A 12100-nucleotide genomic window follows, 5' to 3' on the forward strand; every position below is an offset into this window, starting at 1 on the left:
AACTAAGCACGAGGGGACTCTGTATTGGATTCTCAACCAAAGAAATATCACTTCGCTATGAAGGATATCAGTGACAAGTGGCAAAGTTTGAAGGTCTGTGGGTGCTAAGGCTTGAGGGGACCAGGAGACTAGAACAATGACAAATAAAATCAGCAGAGGCAAACCAAATGCAGAATCCAGGCTTTATTATTTCACATTCTATCTTGTTGCCTGGGTATGCAATGAGACATACTCAGAGGGACATAGAGTCTGTGCCACCATATGGTAAAAGAAGTCAGCGAAGGTATTTGGGGAGGAGCTATGAGATTCTGAACAGCAGAGAAAGATCACCAAGGTTTGAGCTTAGACTTCTCAGCACCATGACTTCACCAAGACTTCTCAGCATCCTGGACAGATCCAGGAGGAGGAGCAACAGGAGAAAACATGTGGATGTTTCCTTCTTCCAAGTCAGATCTTCTAGATTCAGGGTGCCTTTTTAGCAGCAGCCTCCAGACTGCTGGCTGCTGCCCCCTCCACAGCAGCTGGAGCCCCCTGAGGGCTGGCTGCAGCAGCCAGAGCTCTGTCTGTGGCGGTGGGACCTGCGGGGCCTGTGGTGGCTCAGGCAGCAGCCCCCACCCCCAGAGCTGCAGCAGCCCCCAGAGCTGGAGCCACAGCAGCCCCCACCCCCAGAGCTGCAGCAGCCCCCGGAGCTGACACTGCAGCAGGAAGGGGCTGGAGGGCACTTAGGGGGACACTTTGGGGGGCACTTAGGGGCCTGGCACTTTTGAGGGCACTTGGGGGGGCACTTGGGAGGGGGCTGGCACTGCTGCTGGCTCTGCTGGCAGGACATCCTGGCAGGCGGGTGTTCAGGAGCTGAGGGAGGGACAAACACAGTCAGACCAGGACACAGAGTTCTCCTGTCTTGTCTTTTTACCCTCATTTTTCTCCTTACACTTTTCAAACTTGTTCAACTTATGTCAAGAGAATGACCCCTAGCGTAGTTTTGTTAGGGTCTGTAAACAAGTCAACATGGCGCCTGGCATTTTGCCAGAGGGAGTGGTTTGTGAAGTAAGGCCAGCGAGCCATTAAGTGTGGAGATTCTTTATTGGTTGAGTGCTGTATGTAGTTTATGCTAATTAAGATAAGCTGTGTGGAATGTATATATACCCCTCCTGTCCTACAATAAACGGCTCCCACTCCTGCTGTATCAATGTACACAAGTTGCTCGTCACCCCCCCCACCCCCCCCATCCCGGTTATTTTGCTGCAGCCGGACTGCGGCATAGTTTATCAAATGCTTCTACCCTATCTCATTGGAACCTCAGGATGTTTTCATAGAATAGAAATGGACTATCTTCTTTCAACAAAGCAAGAAAACGAACAACTGTATTAACACACTGGCCCAGAGGAACATCCTTTAAGTGGAGAAGGCAAATTGATATCCACAAAACCTGGCTCACGCCTGCTACTGTGCACCACTCAGAATCTGAAAATATCCTATCCAGGAGCAGTTTAGAGATGCAATTCTCTCTGTTTAGGAAAAAGGAAAGAATTTCCCAGATAGCCTTGTTAACAGACACATGCTATTATCATATATGTGAGTGTATACATATGACTTATATATTTCATTATCCTCCAGCTGACAATATATACACTGCACTACAGTCAGAATTGGAGAGGGCCATCCTTGGAAAGCATTGTCCCGAATCACTTTATAAATGGAGGAAGTGGGACTCCAAGCTAATTGTGGCCGCCAGGTCTGGTGATGTCCACTCTGCAACCCACAGCCTCCTCCATCTATCTCCTTGGTATCATGAACTTCAGCCCTTACTCACTGTTCAGCTTTGGGGCATGCGACATAGATCCCAGGTACCACTCCTGACCAACTGAATGTTAGTTACCTGGTGAGGGTGAGGGTCACAGGTGTCTGAGCTTATCAAGCCCCAATTACACTTCCCCTGGTCCCCAGTATTTGAAAACAACAGTGATCCCTTCCAGGCTTGGGGAAGGGATTTGGCTGATACCCCAAACCAGCTCTTCTGAATGAAGAATTAATATGAGCTCTCTGGAATACGAGAGATTCAAAGGATACAGGACGAATCGAGAGCATGGAGCACAGACACAGATCATCAGAGTCGTCCAGTCTCTCTGCCCCCCAGCTCTTCCTCCTCCATGAGAATTCCTAGACATTCTCTCCTCTATCCTTGGAGCCACTCCCTCTCCTGGAGGAGCTTCCAGCCTCCCCTCCTGCTCTGGGCTGAGCCTCCTTCTGGGAAGATCCTGCTCCTCTTCCCTCTTACCTGGTCACAGGCAGCACAGGGCCGTGGGCACCTCAGGTGAGTGGATGAGAGGCTCCAGGCTGGGCCCCTTTTATCCTGGCCTTGGGCTCTGCCCTCAGCATGTGAGACAGAGCCTGGGCATGGGAGGGCGCCTCCTGACGCCCACGTGGCCCTGGGGCAGGTGATGACTGGTGCCACTCACTGCCTCCATCCATGGGCTCAGGGCAGGGGCTGCAGCCTGGAGCCTGAGTTGGAAGAGGGCGGAGGTGACTTCCCTGACAGCCTGCTGTGCCTGTCCTCTGTGGGGCCTGCTTCTCAGCCTCCTCCTTGGAGTGGGGTCCAGGCTTCCCATCTTCCCCCTCAGTGCTGATTCTTCAGCTCCAGGTCTGCAGGCCTGAAGGAAAACTCAGAATCTTCCAAGCTTTTCACATGTGATCCCCAACTTGGCCATTGACTCTTATTATCTGTGTTTGCAAATCTCTCTATTTCTAAGGGCAGCGTGTGCTACTAAATGTGGTGTGCATATATTTTCCCATATATTTTAATAGTGTCACTTGATGAGCAGAGGTTTTGTTTTCAACATAGCTAAACCTTATTGTTTGTACTTTTCACATTTTAAGAAATCCCAGCTTTTCATGAAGTCAGAATCTGTTGTTTCATTTTTCCTCTAAAAAAATTGTAAGATTTGATTTGATTCTTTCATTAAGGTCTCTATTCCACACAGAAAAGTATTTTGGTGCATTTTATCTTTACTTTAACATTTTCCCAAATGGATAATCAATTGTCTCAGTAGCATAATCCAATATTCTGCTTTCCCTAATAATCTAAAATACCCCTCTGTCATAACCACACATTTGTAGATTGTAATTGGGTGGATAAGCCTTTCGCTGCCAGTTTGTCTGACCCTGTGAGACCATCCTCCTGCCTTCATTACCTTAGATGTGAAATCAAATGCGATATCTAATCACTCAGGTCCCTTCATTTCTTAAGATTGTCTTGGTGCTTACTAGAATTTTTCTGTTTCATATAAACTTTAGTCAGTTTTAATACCCTAGAAAATGAAAATAAAGCAAAACACTTGAATTTTGATGAAAATTTTGTTGATCATATACATTAATTCATGAAGAATTATATTATGTTGCCATAATTTTCTTTCTGTTCATCCATGAATATAGTATATCCCTCTATTGAATTCAGTATTCCAAGTTGTCTTTGAATAAAGTTTACTTGTTTTATCCAAATATTCATTCCCAAATTATATTTTAGACCTTATACATTTTTGTTATTTTAAATATAATTTTTAAAATTATATTTCTGAGTTATTTATTGCTGGTTAATATAAATTGATTAATTTATTCTGTAGTCTGATATTATATCTTATAATTTTCTCTTACTATTATTTCCTGTAGTAATCATTATTATGCATACATTCTTTATTAAAGTTTCTCTGCTTAACTTGCATAGTTGGAAACATGACTGTTATACAAAAGCATATGCTCATTTTAATTTTAATTTGCACATACTACTATAATTTTCTGTTGACTAATGAATCACCAAATTTCCATCTTAATTGGTTATGCTAGTTTATATTTCCAAAAGCATAAGACTCATTTTCATTACCTTTATCAATATTGAATTTTCTTACCCATTTGGAGTCTTTTCCAGTTTAATACAAAGAAACCTAAGAAGCCCCATCCCTGGACCATCCTTGTTTTCTACATATTTCTTAGATTATTTCTATCAACAAACATAAAATAATAATTTTGGAAGTGTATTGGTAATTTGTATTTTATAAGCTATTTATTTCTTCTTGTGCTTTGTCCATTCATTGGCAGACAAATTTGTTTCCAATAAAATTATAAGAACTTGATATTTTTGGATTTTAATACTATTTCTGACTTGTGTGTATTTTAATTTTCCTTAGCTAGTTATTTTTATTTTTCCTTAGTTGGTTATTTTTTCCTTTTATTTTTATTGTGCTTTCTGGAATGCAGTACTGTTTTTCAATATGTGGTAAAATTTTAAAATGTGTTTTGCCAAGATTAAAATATTTTACACAACTATTTATAAAGAAATGGTTTTACATTCGTCTAATGATTTTGAAGTATTGATTTATTATTAGTATATAAACAGGAGTTTGCTATAGAAAAAGACAAATTAAAAATCACTTGTGTAGTGCTGGTTCTGGGACACAGTAAAATTCACACAATCCAAATTAGTTCTCACCAGGTCTTAGCATTCTTCTTTCCTATATCCTGAGATTAGGAGACCTTGATGATGTAAGAAACACACTCAATCACTCCTGTCCTAGTGCACATTGTTAATATCAAAATAGCAGCCAGGCCATCAAGGTCTGATTCTCAGTGTAGAGAAATAGTGCTCATGATGTCACCTCATGCTAGCACCTTATTACCTAATCCCATGCAAGATAATTGATGGGTGCTGCCCTGGTGGTGAACAAGGTATGGACAGAATGGTTTCCAACCTCGTCATCCTTGGAATGATGGGCTTGGATTCAGGATTAGAACCATCTGTGTAAACTGAGTAACCAATGCCTTGACTGTTCTTGAGATGCAAGAACATCTCAATGGAATGGCCTGAGCCATACCCAGGTAATTCAGTGCCAGATTTCTGCAGGGTGATAAGACTAATACACTATACTGTGAATGTCCCAGAGAGTTCTGATGATGATGGCTTCAGTCACATATCAAGTTAATGGTAGTATTATTCGATTGACTTTTAAATTGGCCACCCATTGAATGCACAGCCTCACTTTGCAGCCTGATGAGGAATAGGTAAATATAAAACCCCAAACTATAGAATCAAAGAGAGTTCATTGTAAACCTTTGAAAGATGACTCACAGAGCAAGTTATGTTAGAACCACATGGTTTTAGAAGTACACAGATTAGGGAGTAAAGTGTGAGAGTTGAAGAGGGAGGGATGAATCAAAAGTAACGAGGCCTTGTCAGCCTAAGAACGTTTCTGAAGGGAGATAGCAAAGCTTAAAGTGGGGGTGGGAGAACGCGTCACCATGCACAGGTCTCAAACACGAGTCAGCAGAGATTAGGGCCCCTTGTGAACCCACTGGGATCCCAGGATGAGATTCCCTTAATGACCTGGGGCCATTTGGAAAGAGAACAATTTTGAAACTAAATGGAAGTAGAACAGGAGGGATGAGGCAGATAAGAGACAGAGCAATTTAAAGAGCAGGACACTAGGAAATACCAGTTACAAACAGAAATACGGAACACACACACCACATTTTAGTCAAGAGCTGGCAGGATTCACATTGAACAAAGTGACCTAGATATTATCAAATCACCATCCATCTGGGATCTAGGGAATTCCAGGGTTCTTCTCCAAGCCTGGAGAAAGTAGGCTTTCTTAACACAATCCATTGTTCTCAGCTCTCATTCTTCTTCATTGGAAAAGTTAGTCTACTTGTTAAACAGCATTTTGGTACCATGTAGGGATTCTTGTTATCTGACTTACTGTCTTAACCCAGATGTAAACCCTAACCTTTTCCCTTAATCTCTTGAGAGTATGAACATCCCAATATTTCTTTTTTTTTCTTTTTTTATTTTTTTTTATTGGTTGTTCACAACATTACAAAGCTCTTGAATCCCAATATTTCTTGCAAGAAAAAGTCTGTGTTAACTGAATTGAAACCCCAAGAGACAAGAAGTTGAGATAAGCTTATGAAATGAAAGAAAAATATGTCATATGAAATATCTGATACTCCTGCTTTAAACATCTACCCCTCTCCATGCCACTGGGAGGTCTCTCTCCTGGCTCATTACACCAGGCAGTGTCCCAGCTTTATGCAATCGGTCTTCTCTACCTTTTATTGTCCTCCTGAATGGATTTTTCCAAAGCCCACCCATGTAACTCCTGAAAAAATCTGAATTTTGACTCTGATTAGATGATCAAGTCATCTCTCTCTCTCTCCTTCACAAAACTTTATTCTTTCCTAAATTCTCATTAAAAACCTCAATAAAAGTTTCTTGCATTTTCTCACCAGATCCCATCTCCTTAGGAAAGCAGTTGTACCTTAAAAAATAGATGTTTTGGCATTTGTTTATAAAATCTGTCAGAAATTTTCTTTTTGCATTATCTCACTGACTCAGGCACCCCTGGAGAGTTATTTTCATATTATCTCTATTGTAGAGTTGCCAAATGAGAACAAGAATAATGAGGTCTTTCATTTTTCTTAAGTCTCATGGGAAATAGATGGTAGAACCTATTCTTTCTAGGTTTTTTAGACTTTTTAGCCAGCTTCTTAATTGCTATAATACACACACACACACACACACACAGAGAGAGAGAGAGAGAGAGAGAGAGAGAGAGAGAGAGAGAGAGAGGCTATTGAGCTAAGAATTGGAATGCAAAAGAAAAAAGAAAGAAAAGAAATCTTCAAAATAAAAAAAGTCTCCCAAATCAAGCAAGGCAGGTGTTTTCCAGGAAGAACAAGGTGAAATGTTGGTAGGACTTTCTGACCCCACCCACTCCTATTTCCACCCCATACTCCTAGCTGGGAGCAGCTGCTCTGAGCCTACAGAGGAAGTCAGGGGAGGAACAGCCAGTCATCACACGTCACAGGACCGTGTGGGTTTCAGGAAGTGGGTCCTCTCATGCCCAGGCTCTGTCTCACACACTGAGGTGGAGGACAAGGCCAGGATAAAAAGGTTCAGGGCCAGAGCACCTCCATCCACTCTCCTTCTGAGGTGCCTACAGACCGGTGCTGCCTGAGACCCGGTAAGTGTCCACTGAGAGCAAAAACCAGGCTTCCCCAGAGAGATGCTCAGACCAGAGGAAGAGGGAGGATGGGCAGGGTCCTAGGAGCTGGGGTCTACCTTGATAGAGAAGAGAGACACAGGAAGGTGAAGGGAGGCTGGGTATAGGAGCCAGGGGAACTGGCCAACTGGAAACACAAAGAATTAAACAACTGTGCCTTTGTGCTGTTCCAAATTGATCAGCTGCAGGCTATGGCTCTGGGGTCAAAGGGATTGAAACCCCAGTGACCAAACTATTAGGACAGCTTCAAGAGGAGCTTTGAAAGTAAAACTGTGACCCTTCTTTCCTCGATGAGCTGGAAGTCGTAGTCCTCAACCAGTCGAGAGAGAAAGAATCATGGAGCATTTGGGGCTTTTTGAAACTCTCTCCCTATGGATCTGAATTGGAGTTGGGTATCTCTTTAAGTCGAACATAGCGACTGAATCACTGCACCCAGATGTTAGTGTGAGGCCTTGGTACACTGAGAACGGCAGCACATCAGACCAGAGCAGGGTCCCTGAGTTCAGATCCCACATCTGCAGAGGAAACGCTGCTCTTCAGCTTCTTCACTAGCAACAGGGGTCAGCCACACAGGTGACCTTCAGGAACGCTCATGATCATGCATGCCCAAGGTTGCACAGAATTCACACAGGACATTGCTCCAAGAAAGAATCTCTGATATTCATGCTTCAGGAAAATATTCATACCTGCCAGGTTCCTAGAATAACAGTCCCAGGGTTCTAGTTGACAAGGTGAGAAAATGTGCTGTCTTTATTTGCTAGATGTTTAATTTTAGCAGGTATTTTTCTCATGTAGCTTACTGCCTGGGTTTCCCTGTAAAGATTACAAGAACACTTGACAATTCTAGAAAGAAATTGTGGGACTCAAAACACATAGTGCCAGAGCATTTGACAAACTAGGAAAATAATACAACATCTAGTGATGAATTATCTAGGATTACACTTCAACGGTTCTTCAAAATGAAGGAACTAGAAATGAAGCAGAAAGGACAAGAGTGGGCAGGCGGCCTGGTCTGACTGGTGTTTGTCCCTCCCTCAGCTCCCGAACACCCGCCTGCCAAGATGTCCTGCCAGCAGAGCCAGCAGCAGTGCCAGCCCCCTCCCAAGTGCCCCCCCAAGTGCCCTCAAAAGTGCCAGGCCCCTAAGTGCCCCCCAAAGTGTCCCCCGAAGTGTCCCCCTAAGTGCCCTCCAGCCCCTTCCTGCTGCAGTGTCAGCTCCGGGGGCTGCTGCAGCTCTGGGGGTGGGGGCTGCTGTGGCTCCAGCTCTGGGGGCTGCTGCAGCTCTGGGGGTGGGGGCTGCTGCAGCTCTGGGGGTGGGGGCTGCTGCCTGAGCCACCACAGGCCCCGCAGGTCCCACCGCCACAGACAGAGCTCTGGCTGCTGCAGCCAGCCCTCAGGGGGCTCCAGCTGCTGTGGAGGGGGCAGCAGCCAGCAGTCCGGAGGCTGCTGTTAAAGTGGACCCTGAGCCTAGAAGAGCAGAATTGAGGACTGCAGACCTCAGAGGACACCCTCAGGCCTGCCTCAGACAAGGTCCAGACTCTGACCTCAGACTCTGACCTCGGGATGAGTGCATCCTTCCTGAGACCCAGAAACTCAGAACTCTCCTGAATGCATCCATTGGTCTTAGACTCCGTCTTTGTGGCTACCCCCCATTTCCATGCTGAAGATCCTAATGTACTCCGAGTCTTACTTCTTACAGTGTAGCTACTGATTAAAACAATAAAACAAGGCATCTGCTTAGCAACTTGTTCTAGAAAGACTCTGTTATTGGGTGGCCATTGTTCTCCTCCCTCTGTCATCTATTAGAGGTGGCCTTGGAGCCTTAGGGGCCGGACGGAGCAGGGGAGGAAGGAGAGCAGGGTGGGGAAGATAAATGCCCCAGTGCTGCCTGCCTGTGTAATCAGCCCACGCAGCTCTACTGTGATTCCTTCAGCTTTGCTTGAAATGCCTTTTGGATAACAAGCACCTTTGCTTCTGGTCCCCTTCAGGGCTGTAACCTGCCTCTCTGTGTTCCCGCCCCTCTGTGAGCTCATGGTTTTACCCCTGACCTCCATCCTTCCCTTAAATACATTTTGAAAATACATATTTCCCACCCTCTCTTTTTGCAATGGACTTATTTCCAGACACATACCCATGGAAGCATTCCTCTCTCACTAATCTTTCAGCAAACCCTGGTTCTCGTCCTCCTCCCACTCCAGTAGAGCCTCTCTGTCTTTCCTGAACACACTTCCTATGTCACACATCTCAACTTGTCATTCCACCTCTGGTAGCCATAGCTCTTTACAGAATAAAGCTATTCTTCTTGTGCTTTTCAAGAACTGCATTGAAGATGCAACAGAAATTGTTTCCGACTTCTAAGATTAGTCATTCATATTTCCCCATCACCTCCTGTGTTTCTGAAGAAGGCACCACTGCTCAGCTGTAACTTACACATGCATGTCTCCATGTCCTTTTCCTCCTGGAAAGCAGTGATTAGAGGTTACTACCCTTAGCGCTCCATGTCCAGAATATGGTAAATCTCCTATAAAGGGAAGCTTCTCTTGTTATTTTGCGGGTGCTGCCTCGACTACTGCTACCATGGGTACCGGGGTCGGGAGTCTGATCAAGGTCCTGTTTCCTCAGTGCCCAAGAATGAATACCCAAGAAACGCCGAGGCAAGCTCAGAAAAGAAGTCTTACTTAAAGGATAGGACAGAGACAGACCTCCGGGAGGAAGAGGGGGATCCAGAGCTGATATCCGTGGGAGGGGGTGTCCTGCCCATTATATCCTTTTATTCTCCTGCCTCCTCCTTCCCTTGTCTTGTTTATGGGACCAAAAGGTGGGAAAGAAGCCTTCCAGGGGTGTCTGCGTAAAGGGGCAGGAAAGGAGCCACCCAGGAGCACTTCATCAGCCACTTCTTGGGAGGGACAGTTCCCCGTAGGCAGGTAAATCTGAGAACAGGTGGAGGGTTGGGGGAGTGTCCTGAGGTATTAGCATTTTATTTCCTTTCCTTCTGAACCAGCCTCCGTCTTTCTGATCTCACCCCGTCACGGACCTGCACTAGCGGCCTGTCTTTTGTCCCTACTTCACTACTATTACTACTACTACTACTACTAACTGGAATTCAAACAACAGAGAGCTCTATTTACCTGGCCAGGGACAGACTCCCACCCGCACAGACTGATGCTCTGTGGGAGAGCAGGAGCTTCCTGGCCTGTGTCTTAGGAATTTAAGGATGAAAACCACAAATCAGGGGCTTTTCCCAGCGTCATGCAAGCAAGCAAGTTACAAAAGCTAAAAAAAAGCAGTTAGCTTACAATTTAGTTAACTGCATCTGGGGTCTGAGCAAGTGTTGAGTTCCAGCTGAGTGCAGCTGAGTGGGGGCGATAATCTATTTCAATGTCCTGTAGACCCATAAGTGTACCCAAACCCAGGATGTAGCTCACCACGACCACCACCATATCCTGAGTTGGGCACAAAGTACAGAAAAACAATTTTTTAAAAGAAGACAGCTTTTGTTTCTGTTTCTCAGAAATGGGTCCTGCAGGTCCCTCTTCGCAGGAGCAGAGACAGGAAAACTACGATGTGTGGGAGACCAACCTTGCACGTGACTGAGTCACACTCCCCAGCTGGGTGCTGAGGTGCTCAGTTGCAGAAATGTGGCAGAGCTTCCCCCACCCTTTTTGGGTGCGAGGTTTCTCGTGCATGGGTGTGTCTTGCTACAGCCCCATGGGTGAAGCTATGCTCACCTGTTCCTTTGTAATATAACCCCTTGCCCTGTTTAGGATAGAATCTTCCATGGAAGTGCCTTGTGTGTGTCCCCTTCTCTTACTGTGCCCTTGGGTGTGGCCTACCCAGGTGTCAGTCAACCTGCTGACAGTGGACATCATGAAGATAGACTCAGCCCCTGAAACCTGACCCCTTGCCTCATTTGTAGCTTCTCCTCAATAAAAGGGGTCAGTGCGTGCTCTCTCTCTCTTTCTGGGGACCCTTAAGGTCAGAGGAGCCGTCACAGCAACCCCAAAGAAAAAGGTATTGTGTCTCTTGTGGGGTTATTTCGTGCAGCCCAGTTAGCCCAGTTTAACTAGAGCGACCCCTGAGCCTTTTAGTCTGGAGAACAGAAACCTGGCAATGATGCAGTCCAGAACAGCTAAGACGGAGTCCCCACAGCCACACTTTTTCTTGCATAGCCACAGTGACTCCATCCCACATCCCAGTACTAGTAACTTATTTGATGCTTGCAGTTTACTCTTCATTTTACTACCAATATCTGTAAGCCTTATATCTACATGATCAAGCTAACAAAGCTGTTCCCGACTATACTGACTTAACCTTGCACCTCTATATTAACCTATCAGCCTGTATTGATCTGTAACTGAACTGGCATACCGACTTATCTATGAACTTATGTCTTACTGTTGCTTATCTATGTTATCTTACCTCATTTCTTTAATCTATAACCTATATCTATGACTTATTGATTATATCGATCAGTTCACACCACAACACTACTACTATTAATAGTGCCAGAGCATCATTACTATTCAATTTTTGGAGCCAAAGAAACTGGTTGATTGAGGAAAAAATGTAAACCTTCATTTAGCATCCTTTGCCATGATGAGTTCCTTGGGTTTATTTAAATATTTTGAGAAAATTGAATCATAAAGAACTATTAGTTACCAAATGTTCATCTAATCCCAAAATTGAGAAAAGCATTCTAAATATAAAACAATTGAATAAATTTCAAATAAGATACATACGAAAACATACACGCAAAATAAAACACGTCAGACAAGAAGAGTTGAAAGGAAGGAAACTGTACAGGGCAAACAAAATAACAGAAGAACACTTGAGGCTTATAGATTGAAAGAATCAATACTGAGTATCTATACTACCTAAAGCAATTATAGGACTTCAATTAATACCTAACAAATTAGCAATGCTGTTCTTCTCAGACATAGGAAAAAATCCTAAACTTCATATGAAAGCACAAATGATACCAAAATACCCAAAACAATCATAAGCAAAAAAAAAAACAAAGCTGGAAGCATTATAATTATTGATCTCAAAA

At 44.2% G+C, this 12100-nt stretch overlaps 2 protein-coding genes across 2 annotated transcripts; one reads left to right on the forward strand and one right to left on the reverse strand.

The window, feature by feature from the left end:
• Nucleotides 1-475: 475 nt before the first annotated feature.
• Nucleotides 476-829, reverse strand: LCE1C (late cornified envelope 1C; the record flags this gene model as incomplete). The annotated part of the gene is made up of 2 exons (XM_081308281.1): nt 476-695; nt 786-829. The coding sequence occupies 2 exons, from the start codon at nt 827-829 to the stop codon at nt 476-478; spliced, it is 264 nt and encodes an 87-aa protein (XP_081164407.1).
• A 7284-nt stretch (nt 830-8113) lies between these two features.
• LOC308656438 (uncharacterized protein) lies at nt 8114-8503 on the forward strand (the record flags this gene model as incomplete). Its single annotated transcript, XM_081307536.1, has 2 exons — nt 8114-8157; nt 8284-8503. The coding sequence occupies 2 exons, from the start codon at nt 8114-8116 to the stop codon at nt 8501-8503; spliced, it is 264 nt and encodes an 87-aa protein (XP_081163662.1).
• Nucleotides 8504-12100: the final 3597 nt, after the last annotated feature.

The sequence above is a fragment of the Spermophilus citellus genome, assembly GCF_964194105.1.
Source record: "Spermophilus citellus genome assembly, chromosome: 9".
In the NCBI taxonomy this organism is placed as follows: Eukaryota; Metazoa; Chordata; class Mammalia; order Rodentia; family Sciuridae; genus Spermophilus; species Spermophilus citellus.